Raw genomic sequence first — 27,588 nt, 5'->3', positions numbered from 1 at the left:
GGGTGGTGGTCTCCCTCAGCTGTGGCAGCTGAGGAGCTCCTTCCAGCCTCTGAAGCAACTACCCCCCCTCAGGTTCAGGAGCTCCTTTGTGCCAAGAGACGTCAACTGTTTGACTGTTTAACACAGCCCGGGGCACCCTACTACGCACGCACAGACACACACACACACACACACACACAACCACACACACACACACAACCACACACACACACACACACTGAATATGTCAATTCTACTGGACTCCACAGAGGTAAGATTTAGGTTGGGTAAAATAGTATCACATCATTTGTAATATGAAAATATGACAACCAGAGAGTAATATTTTTGATTGAAAATATTGATTGACAAAAAAAAAACCCAAAACTCCTGGTATGTGGTTTCAGGATGTTAAACAATTTGGTAGGAGAGTGAGTGACGAAGCGTTCCCTTTTACGCACAGTGTTTTCTTTCGTTCCATAAAGAAACGGAGCGGAACAGCGGAGCGCAGACCACAAGCGCCCACGATGATGCGCATCGGGACGCCAGGGATGCCCATTCACAATTAAAAAAAAAAAATAAAGAAAAACGTGCCTGATAAAAAGGGCAGGTGCTGGCCTGTGCATGTGCCTGCTCAACAACAAATATTTGTCCAGAATTGGGTTGCTCAGTTAATTTATGTTGACCTTGGTTTTACTTTAGGAATACATGGTTTTTAGGTTTTCCAAAAAAGCAGGTTTCTCTTAAGAGGCCGATCGTTTCACAATTATGTTTATACATAATTATGTTTATACCTAATTAATATATATATATATATATATATATATATATATATATATATATATATATATATATATATATATACACACACACACACACACACACACACACACACACACACACACATATACACGCTACTCACAAAAAGTTAGGGATATTCAGCTTTTGGGTGAAATTTCAGGATGAACCTAAAATGCACTTTAACCTTTACAGGTGAACTTAATTTGACCTTCTCTAAACCTTTGAATGCACATGTCCAACTGTTCAGTGTTTCAGTACTGTTTGCACAACTTGCTGCTCTCTAACAAGGAGCTGAACAGAAAAATTCACAACAGGTGTTTGATCCATGAATCGACCAATACATTTCCTGGTTCAATTAGAATTGGTATTTAAACAGTCCTCTTCATCATGCTGTTCACATTTTGACGTCATGAGACCAAGACGACACCTAACAGCTGATCAACAGGACCTCGCCATTGCCATGCTTCAAACAGGATGTTCTCAGAGGGAAATGACCACTGAGCTTAGAGCGTCACAGAGTGTCATCAGCAACTTGCTACAGAGATACAGAGACTGGAAGAGTCACAGAAAAGCATAGAAGTGGACGTCCTTTGGCCACATCCCACACTGATGAGCGCTTCATTGTGAACAGTGCCCTGTGGAACCGCATGATGAATGCCACTCAACTCCAGGCACATTTAATGGAGGTGAGAAGCACCCAAGTGTCACGTCAGACCATTCAAAACCGCTTACATCAGCGTGGTCTGCGTGCAAGACGACATGCAAGGCTACCTGACCACACCACCAGGCACAGGCATCATCGTCCTGCATGAGCCAGGGAGCATTTACGCTGGACGAGGGACCAGTGGCCTCAGTGCTGTTCTCTGATGAAAGTCGATTCACGTTGAGTAGAAATGATGGCCGCCAACGATGTTGGAGACGTCAAGGAGAGCGTTATGCATCAGCCACTGTTGTCACCAGACGAGCCTTTGGTGGTGGTGGTGTTACAGTGTGGGCAGGTGTGTCTAGTCAATACAGAACTGCCCTACACTTTGTGAATGGTACAGTGACAAGCCCATACTACCTGAATAACATCGTTAATCCAGTCATTGTGCCCCTGCATGAACAACACAGGCCTAAGTTCATCTTCATGGACGACAATGCTCCAGCTCATGGAGGTGGCATCATTAGGGAACGGCTGCTGGAGACTGGGGCACCTCAAATGGAGTGGCCTGCACTTTCTCCAGACCTGAATCCCATAGAAAACCTATGGGACCAGCTGAGTCACAGTGTAGAGGCTTGTAACTCTGTGCCCCAGAACCTCAATGACGTGAGGGCCGCCCTTCAAGAAGAGTGGGGTTCCATGCCTCAGCAGACAATAAGTCGACTTGTGAACAGCATGAGACGTCGTTGTCAAGCTGTAATTGATGCTGAAGCGCACATGACAAGTTATTGAGACATTGACATTTTTTTGTTGTGGAAAACCCACCACTGTGGTTGGCTTTTGTTTCAATAAATTGTTTGAGATGAGGAAATCACATTGCATGCTTCTACTTAAATGCCCTACTTTCATGATATAATATCACTGTAGCGTGAACTTTTTACATTTTCCATAAATTTAACCCGAAAGCCAAATATCCGTGTGTGTGTGTGTGTGTGTGTGTGTGTGTGTGTATCTCTGTTACAATATCATGTCACAGATATACCTCGAACAAATCTGCATATGCAAATAGGCTATCCTTTATACATAACTCTATTCCATTTACTTCTATTTTGTACTTCCTTTTTGGGTCTATTTTTTTATTTAATTTAATTTATATTATTCTATTCACTAACTGCATTGCGTTTTAGGAATCAGTTAGTTAGCTGGGTAGGAATTAGGTTCGGTTTAGTAACCATTGTGCATAATCTCCGAGTGGGTTGCGTTGACATTTCACTGCATGCACGTATGAACGTATGTATATGTACGTGACAGATAAACCTCTTGAATACCTTCATGATGTGACAGCAGACGTGCACCGCGTCGTCTTGTATTCAGTTTGGAATCCCTCTCTGCGTTCAGAAACCTTACAAAACTAGTTCTTTCATTCAGCAAAACCAACCGAACCCAGGTGACGGACAAACCCACAGATCTCAACCGTGCACTTTTTTTTAAGTGGCTGAGCTGAATTTAAAATAGATTGTGTCATTCAAAACATATGACATATCTGGATGAAGTCCATTTCTTTCATTCCGACCACTGGAGAGTTAGTCAGTTCAATGTTACGCGGTTGCTTTTTTTTTTTTAAATTTGGCAATATTGTATTTTCAGAATTAATCTTTTAATTTGGATATTAAATTCCCAACGACGATATTCTTGTGCTCATAATATATTTAACCATTTACTTTTGAGTCGTTTCGAGCCCCTTATTCGCCATCCCAGTCGCCCGGGGGCGCTGTCGCGGCTCATCAGCACGTTCGACGCCCTTGATTACCCGGCACCGCGCAGCCTCACGTTCCTTCCGGCCTGACCGCCATTAAAGAAAGCAGGTAAGAAATAGTTGACGAGCCGAGCCGTCGCAAATCCCGTCTCGATCACCGCCATCGCCCGGCGTCCGATGCTCAAAGTGAGGCCGTCGCGTCCTCGCCGCGGCCTCGAGGTGTCTGCGCTCGATATGGCGCCGGCGTGGAGGAGGGAACCGCGTTTAATTTGACCGCGAAGTCGCGGCTGGTCCCGCGAAGCCAAAGCTTCCACGGAGCCCCGCCAGCGCCGCGGCCGCCCCCTCCCCCGACTAGCGGCGGCTGTTCCCCGGACCCGCTCAGGTTCCGCGACCCGGGGCGCTGTGTTTGGGGGGGGTCAACGTGTCGCCGTAACGCTAGAACGTGTGTGTGTGTGTGTGGGGGGTGAGCTGCTAGCTGCTAGCTGCTGTGTACAGCGTTTCTCAACACAGCGTCAGAGTGAATGAGTTACGTTGACTACGTTGCTCGATATGTGTGTTTTTAGGTTAAAATTGCATCACAATTGTTTTCATTCATTTCTTGTCAGTCTACTGCATATTACCTGTTGTATAGTTGCCTATTATATAGACGGGTGTTGCTGTGACACTGCGCTTCCTCCACTGGGGATGTGATGAACATACTTGCACGCTGTGTATTATGTTTGTCATTCATCCCGGTTTTTTAGATGTCAAGTAAACGCCACCGACGATATGGCGCCATCGGTTTTGACCAGTCTCCCTTCCGCCTGTGTTTTCCCTCTAGACATGGCTATCCGCTACCCCATGGCAGTGGGTCTGACCAAAGGCCATCCAGTCACCAAGAACGTGGTGTCGCCCAGGCACAGCCGCAGGCGAGGGGTGAGCTGGTTCCCCTGCTGCAGACCCCCGCAACCATCTCAGTGCTCTCCAGCGCGTTCTGCGCTTCATGCTCGTCGTAGACCAAATTACCATTTTTTTTTTTATAGGCCTATAACAACTTCACATGTTTTTTTTTGAAACGGCAAAGTAGTTCATCCAATAAGCCTACTGTTAATTGCTGCCGGTAAATAATAATCAAAGTTCGTACGGTTGTGATTCACAAACACATCCTCATTACTCCAGTTACGGCGGTCAGGGGTAGTTCATTTCTGGTATGGCCATTGATGTGACTGCAACGCTGCCCCTGTTTGTGTGTCGCGTTATTATATTCTGTTGTTATCCTATTCACGTAAATTGTACCTTAATACATTGTTAACAAAACACTACATTCTAATACCTTGTAAAGTTCAAGTTCAAGAGATTATTTGTCACATACACATACATACGGTCATACATATATGCAGTGAAATGTCATGACACCCGGTGATTACGCACAATAAGCTCTATGTGGTGTTTTTGTCCGACGCTTGCGAGGAAATCCTTTACTCTTACTCTCCCACAGCGCCTGACCAAGCACAGCAAGTTTGTGCGTGACATGATCCGCGAGGTGTGTGGCTTTGCCCCGTACGAGAGGCGCGCTATGGAGTTGCTCAAGGTGTCCAAGGATAAGAGAGCTCTCAAGTTCATCAAGAAGAGGGTATGTACGGCACGGGGAAATGGTTGTGAACGCAACTCCGCCGGTTAAAGTCAGCACCGAACAGGATCTCGCCCTGGCCGCGTTGTTCTTATTGACGCCGCCATAATGTGTTAATGCTTGGATCAAACAACACAAGTTCAGCCCGATTTTGACGTGGCCGACAGGTATTTGTGGTGTGGCCAGTCTGCCAACCAAGGCACAGCAAGGATTGTTGGTGCTGTTGTGGCCTAATCTGACATGGTGACCATCGTGAAAGACTTGAAATATTTTGGAGTCTGATCTTGGCATGATGCAGAGAGAATTGCATAAAAGTAAATGTGCACACTGCATCAGGTCATGAACTTTGCAATTGTTACATTCCAGATATTTGTGTTTATTATACACACATTCATCGCAATCATTTTTGAAGCTATTACCGCCACACTGAATCCCAGTTAGAATTGTCTAAGTGTGATATGCATCTCAGTTCAACCATGGTTCAGGTTCAACCAAGTTATGATTTAACTTTCTTTATGCAAGTGACTTGTGTTCTAAGGACACGTTAGTACAGGTCACACTTCAACTTGAGGCTGAAAGTCATTTTCAGCGACTGACAAGATTCTGTGAAGATCCTAATTTCAGATCAAATTTAACCAAGTGTTTACTTTTCCGTTGTCATCCATTTGTAAGAATTTAGGTCATTAGACCACGACCCACAACATTAATCAGAAGCAAAAGCATAATTTGAATTTTAGATCCTTGGTGCTTGCTATGGTCACAGCAATGACCCACGACAGTCGATGATTATATGGACTGTTTCACCATTTTGAGATGTTTGGTTTGACGGTTTATACACACTACATGATTTTAACCTGTAGGAGTAGAAATGCACCAGGGGGGATATTCAGCTCAATTGGAGGGGTTTGCATAAATAGACCAAAGAAGTGGCTCTCTGCTCCGTTGCTATGGAGCTTATAAAATGGCATAGGAATTAGACATGCCATGAGATTTAAATCTGCCCAGTACATCAAACATGTTCTGGTTTTAATCTACTTGATTTCTCTCCACAGATTGGGACTCATATCCGGGCCAAGAGAAAGAGGGAAGAGCTGAGCAACGTGCTGGCCGCCATGAGGAAGGCTGCAGCCAAGAAAGAATAAAGTCAATAAAAAACATTTGTTATTACAAAGCTGCTTTAGTGATTGACTTGGGCGGGGATTGTGGTCATTACAACTGTATGATCCTAATCAGAGGATAACATAAAAGCAATTCAGTAGCTCTGTGTCAAAGTCACTCCAAAAATTAAAGCATTTTGGGAGCTTGATGTAAGAGAAATATCCAGCCTTTACTAGGTACGCAATAAACATGTCAAACTCATTTCAAGTGGGTCACATTACTTTGACTAGTAAACCTACGAGGTCTTTATATTTAGCAATGTTTCACTTCATGCACTAAATTGACCTAATGCAGCAGTATCCATTCACGCTCACAGGTAACAATGTTTTGATACTAATTTTTAAAAAGTACCTTTTCCCTCCACTTCCCAAAGGCCTGATTGGACCCCTCTACATCGGGCAGAGTTGTCTTTGACACCCCTGTTCTAATAGTTTGATACCACAGGTTGGATTTTCAGAAATACACCAACCTTCAATTTAACTTGTTAAAATGGATAGGCCACGCATAATGTATCAAGATGCCTGGGGTCTGTTTCTTCGGTTCTCACGACTGATGACTGGTACAAGAAGTTAGTACCATTAATGCCACTGAAAATGTGAATAACTATAATAGAACAGATCACAGTAGCTGTTTTATTTAGTTAAGCATGGTATATTCAAATCAATATAATAAAATATGGTCAATATAAATAATGCATGATAATGAAAGTCAATAGGTTTGTATTTAAGAGCTCTGGTACTGCAGCTTCCGAGCAGTGATGTTGCCTTCTAACTTCTGGATGAGTGAGGAGGCTGCCGTTACAGTGCGTGTGGAACAATCTTCATCCGGATCTCATCTGTTCTGCAGCACGCTGGCTTCAGATCTAAAGTCATCAGTCGAATGATGTGTCCTGCTGTGGCAGGTGGTCATTGGGTGTAGAAGATAACAGCCCGTCAGAGTCCTTCACATATGAAACGACCAAAATTAAATCTTCCTTTTTGGCCCTTTTTGGTGATAAGTTGCTTCTACTGAGGGAATACAACGCTGTATATCTGGCTGTAGTGGTCCACAAAATGGACCTCCAGGCCCTGGGTGATGTAGTCAGGCAGATCGGAGAAGTCCTTTTTGTTTTCAGCTGGTAGAATGATGCATGTCACACCTGCACGACGGGCCTGAGGGAGAGAGAGCGATTATACAATTAGAGAAGGAGAGTGATCATTCTTTGAGTCCAGGTCGTAATCAGATGCAGCCAGAGCAAGAAAGGAAGATCATCATGCTTCAAACTGCATGATCACATTGAGGAAGAAGGTGGAACTAAGAAAATATGGGCATAGAAGTTTAACAATTTAATTTTTTGAATTAAATGCTTCCCTCGTATTTACTTGGGGATTAAATTTGACAGTGGATCTTTGGAGAATGTACTAATCAATCTGGTCTTTAAACCCATTCATTTCAACTACACTACAACTAATTCAGCTGTGTTAGAATTTCTGGTATATAGTTAATACTGTGTAGTGATTGAATGGATCATACCATTGGAAACTATGAACTCAGGAGGGATAAAACTTTTAAGACACTGATGCGCATATCCCCCTCCAGTACTTACAGCTATAGTTTTCTCCTTGATGCCCCCGACCGGAAGAACTTTGCCAGTCAGCGACACCTCGCCTGTCATCGCGACATTCTGCCGCACTGAGCGGTTGGTTGCCAGGGACAACAGCGCTGTGACTATGGTGCAGCCGGCACTGGGTCCGTCTTTTGGAGTGGCTCCCTGGAAACCACAGAACGGCGTTAGGGACAAACCTTGAGCAAGCGGCAAGTAGGCAACCAGTTCAGAGGTCACCAGAACACATCAAAGAGACTGGAGAGGGGGGACACAGGTGCCGGCCATAGTGGGCAAAGAAGGGCATTAGCATCAAAACGATGAAGGGCGTTTTTCATCTAATGGGGTGATGAAACGGACTACGGGAACCGCATGTGTGTGTTTAATGGCTCCTGAAGAGGGCATTGTCAGCTCCAGGATGTAGGAAAAGCCTCATTAAAGACAGTTTTGCATCTCTCTATAGGAGTGGAGAGAACAAGGACTGCATCGAGCCCTGGACAAATTCAGGAAAAATAAAATCGATATAACGTCATTTAGAAGACACATTTGTCAGGCAGTAGTCTCCATGGACTATGATGTTCGCGGATGACATTGTAATCTGTAGCGAGAGTAGGGAACATGTTGAGGAGAGCCTGGAGAAGTGGAGGCATGCGTTAGAGAGAAGAGGAATGAGAGTCAGCAGGAGTAAGACAGAATACATGTGCCTGAATGGGAGGGAGGGCGGCGAAAGGCTGAGAATGCAAGGAGTGGAGGTGGAGAAGGCGGATGAGTTCAAGCACTTGGGGTCGACCATCCAAAGCAGCGGAGAGTGCGGGAGAGAGGTGAAGAAGAGAGTTCAGGCAGGGTGGAGTGGGTGGAAAAGAGTGCCCTGAGTGATCTGTGACAAAAGGGTTCCAGCAAGAGTGAAGGGGAAGGTCTACAGGACGGTAGTGAGGGCAGCCATGTTGTACGGTTTAGAGGCGGTGGCACTGACAAAAAGGCAGGTGGCTGAACTGGAGGCGACAGAGTTACAGATGTTGAGATTTTCATTGGGGGTGACAAGGACGGACAGGATTAAGAATGAGTACATTAGAGGGACAGCTCAGGTTGGACTCTTTGGTGGAAAAGTGAGAGAGGCCAGACTGAGATGGTTTGGACACGTGTGTAGGAGAGATGAGAGTTACATTGGGAGAAGGAGGCTGAGGATGGAGCTGCCAGCCAAGAGGAGAGGAGGCCAAAGAGAAGGTTTATGGAGGTGGTGAGGGAGGACATGCAGGCGGTTGGTGTAAGGGAGGTAGATGAGCAGAACGGAAGGTGTTGGAGGCAGATTATCAGCTGAGCAATCCAAAGAAGAAGAGAGACACATTTGTCCAGAGCGACATGTTTGTCCTTAGTAGTGGAAGCGACTCTACACCGCAGTCGTTGTCAGCAAAGCCTCCAAAAGGAACCAGAAACTTTGGTTGAGTCAGTGCGCCACCCCCCCACCCCACTAAAGAGGCCCTTGCAGGGGCCTTGAACGCTAAAACCCAGAGGTTTTTATGTCGTTAATCATATTAACAGACTGACGTTTTCGACTCAATTATGTCAAGTAGGTTTTGCGGAAACAGACAATATACAATGTTTTACCTCAGGGACGTGCATGTGAAGATGCGAGTTGACAAGGAAGCCGTTCTGCGGTTCCTGCGTCATGAGGAACGCTCTGGCAAACGTCATTGCAATCTTGGCACTTTCCTTCATCACGTCGCCGAGCTGACCTGCAGGCGAGGGAAGAAACACAGCTTAAAAAGCAGCTGGTTTGAGTCCGGCATTAAAGTCCCTGTAAAGACACTCGCGAGATTTGTTTCTAAACACATTATACATCTTCGAAACGAATTGCTGAAAATATGTGAAAAGACTGAACGATGTAGTACTGAATTGTGGGGTTGGACTGGTACACTGTTTCTCATCATTTTTGTGTTCAGGATTTTTGGGGTTGGTCTAAATCATGACTCTGACGTAGAACGGTCATACTGCCCCCCCCCTCCCCCCAGCACTATATAACAACAATAGTCATTGGTGAAATAAGCTAAGCTAACAGCCTGGAGTTGGGATATAACGCTGTATTGGGAATAAACACCTGGAGTCAAAGGCGTCTCCTGGGAGAGCTTGAACTCATGCCACGGACGCCCGGAACCAAAAAAGAACCGTCCAGTTGGTTTGACCATGCGGGGTTTGGTTACGTTAGCATTAGCTGCATGCTAGCAAGCCGCGGAGCCCCGAGCTGGACTGCAGAGGAGCTAGCAGGGGGCAGCGGAGAGCTGGGAGTGCCGCAGCCAGACTGCAACGCTTTGAGGTGAACAACTAGACACACAGGAGTGAGTTCAGCACAACATTTAAACATGGAAGTTCCTCCAATGTAAATGTTTATATATTATTACATGGTTAACGAGAATGGGCGTGGTTTCAGTGTTGTCTGCGGAAACACCCCAGTGTTTCAGAGCAGAGTGACCAGCCCCCCCACGATTTTGAAGCCTAATTTTATATACTTTTATATACTTTTGATTTTTTTTAATCATTCTAATTTGGCTGTGGTTAATAATTTTAATGTCAGTGTCAGAACACAAAATTCATTGCTTTACATGGACATTAAAGAGCAAACTGCAGGTTGGCATCCCCAGTGTATAAATGTGTGGGTAAATTAAGTAATTTTTAAATTATAAAAACTATTAATCAGCTGATCAACCAATCAATCAATGTATTAATTAAACAAACAAATAATTGATTAATTAATAAAATTACTCCAAAGTGAGCCACGGCCACCTAAAAATAGGACATTGCCCAAGAACTTAAACGTGGTGTCACATAGGGGAGATGAGACAGCGCTTGCGCTGCAGTGAATGCCAAGCAGAAGAAAAAGAGAGGAGACGGAACGGTCTTTTGGAAGAAGACAGTGTTTTTATTTTAGATTTACTTCTGTTAGCTTCCTACTTGTACGAAACCAAAAATGTCAACATCACTAACCATAACGTAAGTGAACAGACCACTAACCATAACGTAAGTGAAGAGAACAAACTTGGAAATTCCGCCCCCCGACTTCGAGACTGCACCCACCCGCCCACCACCGTTAAGCAGCGTATACAGCGCAGGGAAGGAAAATAAATAATAGACAAATAAAAAGATAAATACACACACATCTAAAACAGTGTGTGTCCTCTGAGGGTATTATAAATAAAACCTTTTTTATGAAAAAGAAAAAAGGTTCACTGACCTGTGAGCTCCAGAGACCCCTCTCCTCCTTTCTCGTCTCCGCCGCCGTGAGGGCGACGTAGCGACGTTTCTATGAACAGTGTGGAACCACCTGGAGGGGAATCGAGAGAAAGCTGCTCAGTTATGTGGATGTGTCACAGCTTTGTTTTTAAAAACTTCCTCTGTAACACTTAGCCAGGTTTAGCCATCTGTTACATTAAACTGACCTGTCTTTGGGACAAAAATATAAATAAATAAAAATCACACAGCTAAGGGCTGGTACAGAGAAGACACAATAAATGTCGTTACTTGAAATGATGCTGTAATATTTACATTGTAAATCACAACAGAGGAAATAAAGCACAAGCACATACATAAATTATATATACACAAATATACAGATTATGGAAAATGCGATACTATGCACAGGATAAATGATTGTTATGGATTTCTGTCTTTCCTGGGTGTGTATTAGTGTGTCAGCTTGGATGCGGGTCTCACCCATGGCCGTCCACGCCAGCCCCATCACCACTCCGGGTGGGGTGGTGTCGTACATGCGGTCTACGGTGAACAGGGGTTTGCCCACATAGTCCTGCAGGTTGCTGGAGGTGATGGTCACCGTGCTTTCCTCGCCGCTGACGATATGGAAGGCTACCTTACGGAACACCTGGGAACAGATGGAGAGAGAGGCTATCAGAGAAATACCAAATAGGAGTTGTGATTGACCCTTTGTTTTAAAACGGGCCGGAATATCAACATACCTTCTCCACTTGTTTCTGGAGGTTTCGGACGCCGGACTCTCGGCAGTACTGTCTGATGAGGAGGCTGAGAGCTTCGGAGGAAATGCTGCTCGTCTCCTCCGTCAGCCCGCAGAGGGTACGCAGCTGTGGCACTAGGTAACGCTACGGGAAGCCAAACACGTTCAGAAAAGAGACGATGGATGATAAGAAAAAAGGCAGAGGTGGAAAAGTCTGAGTCAAAGGAAGTAAAATTCCAGCTCAGAATTTTGAGTCAACCACGTGGATTTGCCGATTAGCACCGACCCAGGCGGTGAAATCAGACAGATCGGGATGTAGGCAGAGCGAAAACATCGCAGGATGTTTACTTTCTGGACCTGGAATTTTCCAGGTCTAAAGAAAGGAGTATTCTTTAGAGCTCTACTCAATATGCAAATATAATTGTTGTGGGTGAAAATAGGAAATCAAATCAAACACCAAAATTCAATCCGACCCCATTTTCATCACAAACTATGTTCAGCTATGTTCAAATATTGATATCTTATTTCTCTATGAACTCTTCTCCATAGGTCTGTAGAAGGAAAAGAAGTGGATACCTCCGCGATGGCCAGCTTCTCTTCAGCCACGTATCCGGACACATTGATCATCTCCATCCTGTCCCTGAGAGGCTCTGGGATGGTGTCAATGACATTGGCCGTGCAGATAAAGAGCACCTGATCGGAACAGACGGAGAGGGCGGGTGTTTTATGAGTCTTTTACAGACAATTTGGGGTGGGGCTGGGGCAGATACACACACACAGACACACAAAGAGAATGGAAAAAAACCTTTGATAGGTCCACAGGCACATCCAGGTAGTGGTCCAGGAAGTTTGCATTCTGCTCCGGGTCTAGGAGCTCCAATAACGCTGAGGAAGGGTCACCTTGGTAGCCACGACCCACCTTGTCCACCTAGTAGAAACCAATTAGATTGTAGAATTCACATGTTGCCTCTGAGACAGGGCTCCAGGCTGCGACCATTGAGTCGCATTTTGCGAATTAATGGTCCAAAATGTTATAACTATGAGCAGCAGCGCATCTTTTAAATATGCTGACCGTTTTTTCTTTAATCATCATATATCATGTGAAACACTAGGAGGGAGCGAGAATTGGTGTGTGTGCCCGAGCTGCCGATTGAACTATCCGCCCTCCGGTGCTCCAAAAACTTAATAAATCCCAATAAGTCCCAATTCATACAAACTGTCAGTTATCTGTTAAAATGTAACATGTGGAAAGTATATGAAAAGTAATTAAGGACAAACAGGGTTAGTTCATAAATGTATTAATTTTAAATAAATTATTTGTAGAAGATCCTACAGATTGTGCACATTATGCTCGTCCTCCCTGTGTCCTCTGCTATGTGTGAAAGGGGATTCTCAGCGCAAAAGAGGATTAAATCTAATGTCAGAGGGTCACAGTGTGGACACAGTGGAGGACCTGATTAAAATAGGTCTTGAGGGAACTATCCTGGAGGAGTTGTACAGAGGCTGTACAGATGTGGTTCAAGACCCAACTACAAAAGCTGGCCTTCAGCGCTGCCTAGACCTAGTAGCCCTCAGGGGGATGTGCTCTAAAGGGAGGGGAAGGAGAGGCATATGAAGTAAGATGGAGTTTCTTGTTTACTGGTTTTGTTGTGGTTGTTAACGACGGTGATGTACTGACCACATACCTTGTGTTTACATTTGCTAATTTATTATTTAGTGTCTATGTTTAAAAAAAGCACTATTTGGCTTAATGTTTTTTTCCTGTTAAAGCACTACAAATTGTGAATTTTTCCTTCAAAATAAAAACAGCACATTTTTGTTTCTGCAAATCATCTATTTAATACCAAAGCACTTATCAGCAATACAGTCAAGATGGAAAAAATATGAATGTGTTGCGTTGCATGTCGATTTCAGTGGTGCTCCTAAATTTTGTGCTGGTACTCCTAAAAATTTCAGTCGAGAGCACCAGTGCTACTAGTGGAAAAAGCTAGTCTGCAGGCCTGCTCTAAGACTAGGTCTAACATCTGTCATCATTGGACAAACTCTACCAACCTCATCTATGAGCACCAGGGGGTTCTCCGTCTTGGTTTTCTTCAGGCACTGGATGATTTTCCCCGGCATCGCTCCAACATAAGTCCTCCTGGATGCACACAGTAAGGCACACAATCACTTTGAGCTTGTATTGCACGGTGCGGTTCTTTAAACGGCAGTTACAGTGCAACACAGCTCAGTCGTTAAATAGAACGGCCAAATTGGAACAGATCCAATCTGATTTATTCAAAATTGGTCATTAGATTCAAACACAAAAGACACAAAATTCACTTTTAATATCTGAGAAGTGGTCATCCAGTACCAGATATCTGTAGAAATTCATCTAGTGGCCTACAACCAATGCCAGATTGAGCTGCAATGGAGCTACTGTCTGCTCCTTTTGAAATACAGCTTTAAAACATTTGGCAAAATAAAGATATGGATCACCAGTCTACACAAAGCAGTAGCGTTGGTAAACCCAGCGTCCATGGTACGTTTCCTTACCTGTGGCCTTTTATCTCGGCTACATCAGTCATCCCCCCTACGCTGAACCTGAAGTACTCCCTGTTGAGCGCTCTGGCGATGGAGCGGGCGATGGAGGTCTTCCCCACCCCTGGGGGCCCGTAGAAGCACAGGATCTTACCCTGGGTGGAGCCGCGAAGCTGGCTGACCGCGATGAACTCCTGATGAGATGGAAATACAGCTGGAGATAATAGTTCCTTAAAGCCTAAACGACATACGATTAAACCTATGGCTTGGAGAGTGTGTGGATGCACGTGCGCTCTAACCAGGATGCGCTTTTTGACATCGTCCATCCCATAATGGTCTTCCTCGAGAACCTCCTTAGCTCGGTCCAGCGCCAGGTTCTCCATGCTGTTGGTTCCCCAGGGCATGCTGGTCAGCCAGTCCAGGTAGTTACGGGTCACACTGAGACAGAAAGAGACACACACACACACACACACACACACACACACACACACACACACACACACACACACACACACACACACACACACACACACACACACACACACACACACACACACACACCATCTGGATGGATCACATAGGCAAGGAGCCTTGATAGAGACCTATTAATTTACAACCAGGTGATGCCACTGATCCAGTATCAGTCAGAGAATTAAAAGGTGTTCCAAAGAGCACTTCAAGACTTATGTAAGGAATAGATAAAACATTTTGAATATCATTAAACATTAATGAACATAAATTCATTTGTCAAAGATACATTAACCCCTAAAAACCACACCACTAAAAAAATCCTTCATGTTTATAGTAAATACTGCACAATACTGTGAAAATGACAATTAAATGGTCATTTTTCAGGCAAGTAGTGAAAATTTCTGACTAAGAACGCTTATCCATCAACCAGGCTGCCCAAAGCCATGATTGCTCTTTGACTGACATTGACCTTTTTTTTTATTTTATTAAATTTTTTAAGAATGGCTTTCTTAAAAAGTAAATATATGACCTACAGGCTCCAGAACATCAAGCAGATTGTCAGTAGTATATGCAGGTATGCAATGGGACGTTTCAAATACATTTGAAGTTAGATGGCAGAGTTAGACCACGCTCTGTGGTCTAACTGCTGAATGAGAATGAATGAAATCATAAACAGGAAATTGAGAGAGAGAGAGAGAGAGAGAGAGAGAGAGAGAGAGAGAGAGAGAGAGAGAGAGAGAGAGAGAGAGAGAGAGAGAGAGAGAGAGAGAGAGAGAGAGAGAGAGAGAGAGAGAGAGAGAGAGAGAGAGAGAGAGAGAGAGAGAGAGAGAGAGAGAGAGAGAGAGAGAGAGATAACCACCCAGCTGAATGCAGCAGCGAGTGGCTGTCGGTCTTAGGAAAGCAGAGATTGCAGAGGAGGGACAGTCGAGGAAATAGGCGCACTTGAATTCCGAAGAGTGGTTGTCCAGCAGTCCCAGCTTGTTGAGTTCCTCGTCGATGACAATCATGATGTGCGGAGGGACTGTGCGGTCCTTCAGCCGCTCTCTGAACTTCTCCTCGATGGCTTCCTTGTCCTCCTTCTCCAAACCCAGCTCCTGGAAAAGCGTGGCGGGACGCGGGAGTCAGCTTGAGAGTTGCTGACACAGAGCCTACAGAGATGACCACACCTCCATTCTGCCCCATTTTGCCATTCTGAGAGGCCAACCTTCTTAATGATCTTGAGCTGCTCCTGGAGCAAGTACTTCCTGTGCGTCTGCTTGATTTTCTCCTCCACCTGGGGGTTGGAAAGGGGTTACAGATTGAGCAGAGGAGGGGAGAAGAAGAAAGCCAGTGAGAAGGAGAAAGAGGCGATTCATCATCAAGTGGGGCCTCTGGCAGTTCCACACAGTCAGACAGAAAAGTGACCTGACCTCTCGTCCCAGACGCTGCTGAAGTTTGCTGAGCTCGTATTCCTTCTTGAGTAACGATAGAGCCTTGTACAGGCGCTTTGGAATCTGGATCACAGGAGTAAAATTTAAATAAATAATCATCTCTGTTCACTAAAATTTAAATAAATAATCATCTCTGTTCACTATTTTCAAATCTCTTCACGCCATTAACACAGCAGCATTCTATTTGGGCCGAATCAAGAAGCATTTCTGCCATTGCTTGGCCACAAATTGAATGATTTAACACGGTTTTCCACATTCTTGAATTCATTTCTCACTAAAGCTCAAACTGGTTGCCACACACTAATTAAAATCCTAACATACAAAACTCAACTGCACAGCAATTTTCTTTGTCACAAATTCTATATTCGAATACATTTAAACCCCGAAAGAAAAATAAGAGATAGAAAGAAATGCTCCTTTGACTGTCAGTATTTTCCTCCCCTAAACTAGGTTTTTCTGTATTACAATATTGAACATTTTGTTTTCATCTTAATAAAGTTGTAATATCAAGAACTTGTTCCAAGTGATGAACAACACTTAAAGAAGTAATACTTTAATTATAAAAACAAAAGTGGTGCTAGAAAAATGTTGTTCCCAGAAGAAATCATCTCAGAATGAGTTAATTCTTCAAAAATTTAAATAACATAGCGCATCTTTTGTTTGAAGTCTTATGATTGATAATGTATTATGGTTGGAAGAAAATGAAAAATCCTAAAAACTGTAATACGGTATTGTAAAACTGCAAACAAATAAAATGATGAATACGTTCATAAATATACATTCTAGAAAAATGAGAACCAAGTCTACATTTCACACAAGCTTCATGTTGCACTGGACGATGTGCTTACGTTAGTCTCCTCCAGAATGTCCTGCAGCTCGCTGGACTCGGCCCCTGTGAGAGCCGCTCCCATATCACTGAGGTAGATTGGGTTGTCGACCACTCTGTGGCCTCCCTGCATCATCTGGAGGACCGACTCCCTGAGAGGAAACACAAGATAATAGACACACACACAGACTTCTGCATGTGATCACTCATTCACATTCAGAATGACTTGGTGCATTTACATGTATGAGGAATATGTCATGGTGATTATTGGCGTGAATCTACCATAGCATTTTAAAAAGCATGACAGACTAAGAATTCTTTTTAAATAAATAGTACAAAATAAAGTAAAAATAAGAATAATTGTGAAACATACACAAGTACCCGGAAAATACTAAGAGAAATAGTCAGATATATAAAAATATACAGAATACACAAATGTGATTCTATGCACAGGATGGGTTATTTGTGTCGGTAAAACATATAAATTATTCTATTTATTAAGGTGCTACAGTTTGAAAAAATTAAAATTACAGCAGACTAAGTCTTAAAAAGACTAAAACGATTACACATACATTCAAGTTCAAGAGATTATTTCATACATATATGCAGTCACATACAAAGAATGCATATATAAATATAGTTTCCACAGTCCAGTATAACTGTACTATTACATTTTGATTGAGGCATTCAAAATTAGCAAATTGATTTGAATGATTTCATTATCCTTAAGATGTTTCACACATGAATAAGCAACAATTATGTAGGATGCAATATGCACAACTACCACAAAAAGCGCCATCCTCCATAAATCATCTCCACACAAAAGATCCAGAAGAAAACGAAACAAAATTGCTTTGTTTGTGCATTTTGAACTGACCTGTACAGCGGGTTAAGAGCGATGATGTCACGGATGGTCTTCACTATTTCCGCCGTCAGTGCCTTGAAAAACAAGCAAGATCAGCAGACGGTGAGGGGGTTGCTCGACCGACCGCCATCGGAAACGTGAGGAGCGTCCCCTCGGACGCTGCTCCGGGGAGTGGCGTGGCGGGGCGTGCGTACCTTGACCTCCTCGTTGACAGTGAACTGCTCGTGCTGAATGTTGTCCACCTCCACCATGAGGATGTCGGACGAGGGCAGCGGCTGGAGTTCCGGGGTCAGGTCTGCGTCAGAGACCTGAGTAGGAGGCAATGTGTGATATCTTTACAATACATCACAATTTTGTTCTTGTACATTTTGTAAACACACTTGGGGGCAGTTTTGCGGACACATCTTAGGCCTCATTTTAGACTCAGTCATGGTTTAAAATAGTCTCAGAGTTGCCCTCGATCTCGATTGAAAAAAATCAGATTTCCAGGAGGAAGATTCACACTCATCTAAGTGAAGATTGATATTAATCTTGGCCAGAGGCAGCTTTATTTTGGGATCAATGGATGTGGGCCTCCAGGTTGACCAGGTTTATCTAGACTAAGTCCAGTACCAAGACCAGACCGAAGGAGCTGACTAGTCCTTAATTACCTTAGTCTAGTACTTCCTAGTCTAGACATAATTCAACTTCATTTAAGCAACATTTCAGAAAGGAATTTCTAAATCCTGGAATAATTCAAGTAGGATTATTTTAGTCCCGAGATTAAACGCTGTCTGCGAAACCAACCCTTTGTATTCTGGATCTAACAAACGTCCACAAACCTTCCTCGACCGCCTGAAAGGACAATTTTGTTTAATTGAGAAAGCAATGGTTTCTGAATGTTAAAGCAGGCTATCTAACTCTTGGTATTTGGCACCCCTGCAGTTTCTGAGTGCAATTGGACCAAGTTTTACGACAGTGGTTACACCAGTTCAAGTTCAAGAGATTATTTGTCACATACATACACATACGGTCGTAAGTATATGCAGTGAAATGTCATGACGCCTGGTGTCGTAAAACTCGGTCCGATGTCTGAAAATAATACATTTTACCGGAAGTATTTGAACCTTATAAGTCACGTTTCAATAACAGCCTATGTGAAAATATAATGTACACATAGATTACAGCGCCCCTTGCATGGACCTCAACGCTTCCTGTAGCCGCAGAGCTGTGGGGAGAGAGGGCGCGGGGATCGGCCCTCTGATACCGGCGTAGGTACCAGATGTGCTCGGCCTGGCAGATCGGCTCGCACGTGCGAGTCAGAGGGTGAAACAAACCCTGTGGCGCAATGAAAGTGAGGGCCGGTGCGCCCGGCTGACATGCGGGTTCCTGGGCGCACCACTGGCATGTCTCATCTGCGCTATTGGGAGGTGGAGCGGCTACGTTTTCTCTGAGCATTATCACCAAACACTTTCCTGTCCTTTAACAGGAAAAGCATGAATATATATGTGTATCCTTTTCCTCACTAACCTTGTCCTCCATCTGCTCTACCATGGCACCAGCCGGGTCCTTGCGGTTGCGTTTGGTTTTGCGTCTCGGCGCCGGTCTGGGCGGCACCTCGCTGTCTGCATCAGACTCCGACGTCGCTATCACTGGCTCCTCGGGCTCCACCTCCAGCTGACGGGTGATGCGGATCCTGCCGAACAGGATGAATTTGTTTTAGCATTGTGATTTTGATAACGCTGCAATTCAGCGCACACACACACACACACGCACGCACACACACACACACACACACACACACACACACACACACACACACACACACACACACACACACACACACACACACACACACACACACACACACACACACACACACACACACACACACACACACACACACACACACACACACCTCGTTCCAATGGCACCTGGGCAAGCGTAAGGTTCTGAGCGACTTTGACAAGGGCCAAATTGTGGTGGTGTTCCCGGTATGCAGTGGTAAGTACTCGGGGTGCTTCGATCAGGGGTTGCTGGGCGGTAAGTCCGAACGGTCGTTAAACAGGTAGGTCGTTAAGTGAGGACAACCTGTATGTATTTATTTAACTATTCTTAACAACATTATATATTAAGTATTAAAATGAAGGGATGAGAAACTATCATGAATTGACAACTGTATATCTATTGTCCGGCAACATATTCCACTCTCTTTTAAGCATGATGGGCAAAACTTTGGATTTAGACTTCTATTACGCGCCAAGAGCGTCGTAATAGAAGTCTGGTCGTGAAGGTCTCCCTGTTACAGAAGTGCAGGATTTATTTATTTACATGTAAAGTATTTACACAAACACATCCAGTTTTTACAAAATTAAGTCCCATAGTAACGAAAAATCAACGGGCAGACGTGAGTGACGCAGCACGGGACACACAGGATTTTTGTTTTGTTCATTCCATTATGCAGTGATCAGGACAGTCCCTTAACTCAGTTGTGTTGAAAACATTTGTTTCATACAAGTAGGCACAAATGGAAATAAAAACATCTGTCTATACCACTGTCTAGACAGTGCAGTGGATCTCTCGATAGATAGATAGAAAGACAGATAGACATGAGTATATATAAGTGACGTTGGAGCAGCCATTTCTTCTCCAAGGACAACAATTTTAGGAAAAAAAACATCCAATGAATGCTTTCAATTAGTTAGACTTGATGGCGATGATGAAATTACCCAAAAGGGGAATACTCAATTGCTTCTGTCCTTACTGGTAACCATAGTGGGCTCTGGAAACATTTCCTACCTGCGGTGCCCCATGACGATCATTCTCAACTTGTCGCCAAGGTCCTGCATCTCGTGAATCTGCACAAAGGTCCCAGTAGAGTACACAGCATCGAGACTGTCCACCACGTCCGACTGATTACTGAATTAAGACACAGGGAGAGAGACTGATTCAATGTGAGTGAGAGAGAAAAAAATAAATAAAAATAAAATAAATTTAATTAACAGATGTAAACAAATAGATCTTTGTGAATACCCATTATTCCACTACCGATGTGTATGAAGTATTCCAAGAAGTAGAAAGAATTACTGGTCTACAGAAGGGCTGCCCAGTGAATAAAAAAGGTTCAAATCTTACTTGTCATCTTTCTTTAGGAACACTCCAGCATACGGCTGAGCCAGACGAACCTTCCTCCTCAGCAGTTCCACCAGTGCCTTGTTCTTCACCTGACAACGAAAACACGTCGTCACATGCCGGTCTGGACATCACGGTAAAGTATTTTGCATTAAGGACCTTTTCAAAGTGATGGCATTACTTGACCCAGGCCTGTCATTAGGTTACTTAAGTGAAATTTTCAACTTCAGTATGTTCAGTTTCTGAGACGTTTGATTTTTACTCCACTACATTTCAAAGCAACTCCTTTTAACTTTAACTATTGCATTTCAACCACAGTCATGTTATTTTTTTGGAGGGACAGGATCCATCAAACTGCTGATTAAGGATTGCTCATCAATGATCATCAATAGGTCCATGTGCTTGAAAAATGACTGACGTATACGTTTTTGTAAACAAAAGTAGGGATGCACCGATCGTGAAATTCTAGGCCAATACTGATGTATATAATAACAATTTGGCCGATACCGATGTTTTTTTCTTTGTTGTTATTTATTCCTCCTTTTGTGCCAGGGAAACAAAGACATTTTCATGATAAAAAAACAAAACAAAAACAAAACTGAACTGTTGTCAAGTCTTTCAGCCGCTACTACCTTTGAATGAGCACAAATTTAGTCATACACACGTGTGAAACAACCTTTAATATAACCTTCTTTTACATGACAAAGAATAACTGTTTCAAAAGCTTTTTTTAACCTGCTATATAACTACCTATTCAATGAGAAGAAATTTTCAGTACTTACATAGCGCAACAAAAATATTTTTTTGGGAAACATAAATTTAACGTAAATTAGATGTAAAAGTGATTAGAAAAGCAATGAAAGCAATAATCAAAGTTAAAATAATCTAACTTTTTGCCGTCCTCTCCGGAGGAGTCACAGCCGGATGTGACTTAGCTTCCTCACAGACATGGAGAAAGCGAGGTGCCGACTCCACTACGCATCTCTGCTATAGCGATGGGAAGTACAGCTCTCTGATGGAATCTTATGGCTCTGTTCGTTTCTGAGAGCCGTTCACAAGGAAGGCTCTAAGCATGCGCATTTATTTTTATAATACATAATATTTATTCGAAACAAATAAAAGCACTTGAGTTAGGTATGAAAACAGGCATATTTAAAATACATACGTTTTCACACATACTGTAAATAATAATAGCAAAATAACCTTTGAAAATAAAAGGTTTTAGCAAAGTGACACCATCTGAACATTTGCGCTTAAAGACGCGTGCGTGTGTGCCCTCGCTTTGTGGACCCGACATGAGCGGGTGCCTCCTCTTCAGCCAGGCCCTGGCCCTCGGCTCAAATTTGTTCGGAAACAGATTTTGGTGGCCTGCTGGGGTCAGTGAAAGTTCACCCAATAAATGCGGAACCCAGAAATGAAGCTCAAACCCTACTGGCTCACAGAATCCTGAACTTGCAGCACGAACACCACTGGCTCCCAGGGACTTCACGAGGGTGGCTCCTCCCACTTACACAGAGCGTCGGGAACGTGATGGATTTAGAGGCATGTTGGAATGGCTAGAATACATCATCTGAGTGGTATTTTCAGCAAAAGAACTTCAAAAACATTTTTGGGGACCTCAGAGACGTATATTAACTTGTGTACGATGGAGCATAAAAGGTCCTCCTTAAAACCATTTAATACAGAGTATTAATACACTTTTACTTAAGTAGAAATTACTACGTGGTTATTTTCATTTTCCCAGGGTGATTATGTGTGTGGTAGTACTTTTAACATTTAAGTACAATCTCGGAGTACTTCTCCCACCCTCACCTCTATGATCTTGATGAAGCGGGGGAACACGGGATTCCTGCTGACAGCGACCAGCGGCACGGTGGGGAACACCTCGGGCACCAGCATCGGGGTCAGGGCAGTCACCTGCGGCTCATCGTACGGCATGCCCCCGTCCCCCGCGGGGTCCTCTCCTCCGCCGGACCCGGAGCTCTCCCCCCCGTCCTCCCCGGAGAAGCCCGCCGCGCTGCCTCGGGCGCCGAACGCCCTCGTCGGGGTGACGCTGTGCGGATATGCCCGGGCTAGGACGCCACCCGTTTCGCCGCTCCACACACCCCAGACCCGGGCACGGCGTCGGGGAGGTCGCGGGACGACGTGCCTCCATCCTGCCGGGGTGCTAGCGAGGAAGTCGGTGCGGAAAGTTGGCTTTCCGGCTCCGGACAAGCTGAGACAACGTCGCCCGGCTGACTGTGTTGTGGTGGTGGTCAGGGTGCCGGCCCTGAACGCGCACTGCCGGTTCAGCGTCAGGAGGAGTCGGGGCGGGCGGGCGTGCGTCTGCCTGGAGGAGGCGAACAGCCTCATGCAGGCCGCCATGTTGGTCTCGACGGTTCCACGACACGTGACCTACAGTTTCCGGTATCCGTTCCTCCGCGTGTGAACCGCCCCCGAGACGCTCCACCGCCTTGTCGAACAAAGTTGATTTTATTTTTATTTTTTTTCCCAAGTCATTTTGATATTGCCTCAATAGTGTTCTTTTAAAGTCGATGTTTGTCATTATGATCTAATTGTTTTCTCGATTGTTTTTTTTTTGTTTGGAGTTGCAAATACAGAGGCCGCTGGGTGACGAGACATCCTCAATAGGCAACAATAACGCTGCGTTCCCGGAGCTCGGGGGGATCGGTTGTTCAGAGACGTTGAAACGCGCGTACTCGAACGGGAGGTTGGATTTTTCCGATCGCTGTGTTCGCGCCCCCCCCCCCCCCCTCGTTGAAGTCAAATGCAGTCCCACGAGTTGTTTTGGGATTGTCTTTATGTTGTTATTTAAAAAGTGAATTCGTCCATTCTATTGTAGCCGCAGGTACAGTGGCAGCTGGGCGGAGAAACATGTCGTCGGGCAATAACAAGGAGCCTCTCCTCCCTGATTGCCAATTTATTAGTCTTATTCTGTTGCTTTTGTAATGTTAGGATCCTATGTTTTTGACTTTTATTTAAATGCTTTATGTATATATTTTATTAAAAAAAAATATATATATATATATATATTTTTTTTTTTTGCATTACCATTATCTTTGGCATGTGTCTAATGGGAACAAATAAACAAGTTGTGTGATATTTAATACAGTGTATTTCCATTTTTTTTTAATCTATATATCAATTATTTATTTGTATTAGCTGACCACTGATTGATATGATTGTGCTTTGAAACCATGACCACCGTGCCTCGCTAACTAATGCATCCTTTCAGGTCCTCTCTCACAGATTTACAAACAGATTTACAAAAAGGACTGATCCTCCTCCTCCCGTGCCTTTAGTTCACAGCCCATGTGGCCGATTTCGGTTTCAGGATTGGTTAGTTAAATTGGCCACTGTTGGACACGATCATTGAAGTCTTCCTTTGAAATACCTTGACACATTTTCAAAACTGCCGCACCTCTGGTTGAATGCTAAAATTCTTGATTCTTGATGTTCCACTGTTTTCTTATCAAACACACGCGCTCCGCCAATGTGAGTCCTATTCTACCGTTGCTATGGATATGTGGCCATTATGTCACAGCAGTGTAGATGCCTAAAGTTCTGACGGTCAAATTGGGCATTTGATTTTCAGTTCATGCACCTTTCATGCATACTTTGTTCGCAGTCGTGTGGACATTCACCTCACGCCATTTACACGTGGAAAAGCGACAGCACTTGGGTTGTCCTGAATGCAACATGCCTGGACATGTTCTTCTGGCCTCGCACTCGTCGACGTTTCTCGATGAAATTTGCGAATCCACTACATAAATGTAAAAAATTGGTTAAACTTTATTTGAATAGATGTATGTTAATTCTCAGCTCGGCGCAAACTGACAAACTCGCTGTACTATATGTTGGTGTACAATTGCTATTCAAGTAACTTGATGATGGACGATGATGATTCTGGGGCATTAAGCCGCAGGGCTACAGCACTGTTAAAGTGGACGCATTATGCTCCTTTTTACACAAGTTAACACAGGTCTCTGAGGCCCCCAAAACATGTCTTTGAAGTTTGTTGCTGAGTTTTGAAATTTGTTGCTGAAAATACCACTAAGATTATGCATCCCAGCGATTATAATACCTATTTTCCATTGTACGAGGAAAAAACAGCCAACATCTGGCTTTTCTCTTTCATGGGAACTGACACCGGTTTTTATCAGCTCCAGCTCCGATCGGCAGTGATGGAAACAGCGACAGAAACGCTCATTTTGGCCCCTTTACCGGTGCGACGTTCTGGATGTTGACTTATTAATAGACAGGAATGACCATGTATTATTCGATCGTTCCAGATCCCATTTAGAATCCAAAATCATAAGTTATTGACTCGTTCCCCGCATAGGGAACCATGAAATGTTCTGAGTGCCGGGATCACTCTGTGGGGACCACAGCGGAGAACCCCCCGTGCTCCCCGCCGGGCTCCGAGCCACTCCAGAACCGCCCCAAGTCAGTCTCCGAACCCCGCCGATGAAGGACAGCGCACGGTGCGCAGTGCGGGCATGGATACTCCATGCTGCTTCTGCTGTTTTTTTCCCCCAGTCACACCAGAACCACAACAGGCCCCTTTCCCAGCGTGTTTGTGACGTTGAACGTGACACACCAGAGAAAAGGAAAGGCATACTCGTCTACTGGCAACGGGAACAGCCTCAATCTATTATTTTAAGCGGGTTTACCTGCGTTTGCGTATACATACTAATTGTGGTGTCAAAACAGTATGGGTCCGGGGTTTTTTTTGTGGGAGGAGCCACCCTCTCTAGGCCCTTAGTTCTGTGAGCCATTGGCGTTTGAGCATGGCTTCCAGGTGTCACTGTATTTAACCTCTCACTTTCACTGATTTCACACTAACAGTCTGCCAAACTCAGTCAAGTAAGCAATCCAGTTATTGAATCCTGACTCGTATTAGTTCTACAAGGCCTCATTTAAAAGTTTGTTCCAACTTTTGTTGCCGTGTTTTTTTTTTTGCTCCATGTAAACATCGGAAAATAAAATAAAATAAAATAACTTTAAACATCTACTGTAAATACGCAACTTTTTTTTTTTGTTTTGTTTGGAGAAATGCACAGCAGATCACGCAACCTGCAGTCTATCTACCGCATCCTTTTTTTTTAAAGAAACACAGCATAATTATTTTTAGATACTTCATTTCCATCGTCTGCAGTTTCTTCACAGACGGTTGGTATTAATTCCTCTTTCTTTCAAAAGATTTGTTTGTTGAGTTACTCGGGTGGAGGGGGGGGGGGGGGGGTTCAAATTCTACTGTATCCCAATGCTACGTGGGACTGAGACGCAAAGCTGAACCGCTCGCTTCGGGACAGACAGCTCACAAGAAAGAAAAGACACACAAAAATATATTTACGCGACAAATAATCTCTTGAACTTGAACCTGAACTCGAACCGTTGCCTGGTTTCCGTGGGCAGCAGCGACGCTCCTTACTGCGACCCACGGCGGTTGCCATGGCGACCCATGACAGGGAGCTGGTGGGGGAGTGACACCCACCGGAAACGGTGTCTGCGGCAGCGGCGGCGGCGGCGGCGGCGGCAATGGGAAGGAACTGGATTTTAAACCGTTCCTTTTAACTTTTTCTATTTCTTTTTTTCCTCTCTCTCTCATCCCCGCGCTGCACAAATGTCTATTTTATGTCGCCATCGTCTGAAACCAGTGTGGAGCCAGCCGGTGGTCATACTGGATTCCTTGTAGCTTTCCAGAGAGTGTGCGTTGGGGAGAACAGGGGAGACTAGTGTGCGTGCGTGCGTGCGTGTGTGTGTTTGCGTGTTTGCGTGTGTTTGCGTGTGTGTGTGTTTGCGTGCGTGTGTGCGCGCATGGAGGAAGCGGATCGGTCCGCACGAGCTGTTCCGGCGGCGGCTTCGACCTGCCCGATCGGCTGCGGTGCGTGCGGCGCGCACTGAGCGTTGATACAGGCCCCGCTGGAAATATCTTTTTTTTTTTTAATTTAATTTAATTTCAATTTGTTAGATTTTTTTTTTATTTTTATTTTTAGATTTATTTTTTTTTTTTTACACCTTATCTGCGCTTCACCCGCTTGGTCCTCAAGTTATACCTTCCTGTGTTAAGTCGAGGATTTTTTTATTTTTATTTTTTTTTCTAATTTTATTTTATTTTATTTTTATTTTTTTATTTTATATGGGATTCATATCGGCGACAGCGGAGCGGGCCTGAGCCAAAATGGTGAAGTGGAGGCGGCTGCTGCGAGTGTCCAACCGCTCGTTCCTGGCCTTCATCTTCTTCTTATCCATGTTCACCACCTGCCTGTACTTCATCTACGTGGCCCCAGGAATAGGTTAGTCTCCCCGCGGCCATGACAAAGGGGGGGGGGTCGCCTTTTTAATAGCGTGATTGTGACACGGTGTATCTCCTGCTCGGCGTCCTGCGCGGCTTAGCATAGTTTAGCCGCAAGCTAACCCGCTAGCCGTCCTGCTAGCACTGGCTCACTGGCGCTTTCCCGTGCGGTGTTCGCGTGTCATGCCGGTGAATTGATCGCTTGTGTAGACTAAACGTCTGCTTGTCGGCAGTCGTTCGTCACGCGGCTCGTTCCGTTCATAACGTGAACTTTTCAGCCGGCTCGTTACGGTCACCGTGCGAAACGCGCTGGATTGAATGGATGGGAGTCACCGCTGTCACCTGCACCGGCCCCTGCCAGTCGATCCGTTACCGAGGTTGTAAGCCTTCACAGGAGCAATCACCGACGTTCAATCCAGGAGATTGCACCCGCGTGCATATGTAATAAGTTAATATCACTTCACGCCACCGTACGTGTATGTTTGCCCGTGACGAACAAAAACCATGGCTGTGAATGACACCGTCTTATGCACCTTGGCTCAAACAACAGCCACAATCACATGTTCACAGGCGGAACCCAA

General features: G+C 44.5%; 2 protein-coding genes across 2 annotated transcripts; one reads left to right on the top strand and one right to left on the bottom strand.

The window, feature by feature from the left end:
* Positions 1–3,222: 3,222 nt before the first annotated feature.
* On the top strand, positions 3,223–5,956 carry rpl36 (ribosomal protein L36). Its single transcript, XM_080013883.1, has 4 exons — positions 3,223–3,285; positions 3,997–4,091; positions 4,654–4,788; positions 5,838–5,956. Exons 2-4 carry the CDS (start codon positions 3,999–4,001, stop codon positions 5,925–5,927), a joined length of 318 nt encoding a protein of 105 aa, XP_079870009.1. The 5' UTR covers positions 3,223–3,285; positions 3,997–3,998; the 3' UTR covers positions 5,928–5,956.
* Positions 5,957–6,561: 605 nt separating this feature from the next.
* On the bottom strand, positions 6,562–23,082 carry lonp1 (lon peptidase 1, mitochondrial). The gene is made up of 21 exons (XM_080013870.1): positions 22,522–23,082; positions 20,713–20,801; positions 20,377–20,496; positions 19,108–19,273; positions 17,793–17,906; positions 17,611–17,672; positions 16,756–16,885; positions 15,887–15,970; positions 15,682–15,750; positions 15,420–15,571; positions 14,306–14,444; positions 14,022–14,200; positions 13,539–13,626; positions 12,292–12,414; positions 12,063–12,179; positions 11,491–11,631; positions 11,231–11,396; positions 10,752–10,841; positions 9,131–9,258; positions 7,529–7,693; positions 6,562–7,094 (listed from the first exon to the last, which is right to left on the bottom strand). The coding sequence occupies exons 1-21, from the start codon at positions 23,071–23,073 to the stop codon at positions 6,948–6,950; spliced, it is 3,021 nt and encodes a 1,006-aa protein (XP_079869996.1). The 5' UTR covers positions 23,074–23,082; the 3' UTR covers positions 6,562–6,947.
* Positions 23,083–27,588: the final 4,506 nt, after the last annotated feature.

Source organism: Zeus faber (assembly GCF_960531495.2).
Source record: "Zeus faber genome assembly, chromosome: 1".
Lineage (NCBI taxonomy): Eukaryota > Metazoa > Chordata > Actinopteri > Zeiformes > Zeidae > Zeus > Zeus faber.
The sequence above is the reverse complement of the archived record's forward strand: the minus strand, read 5'-3'. Positions and strand labels throughout refer to the sequence as shown.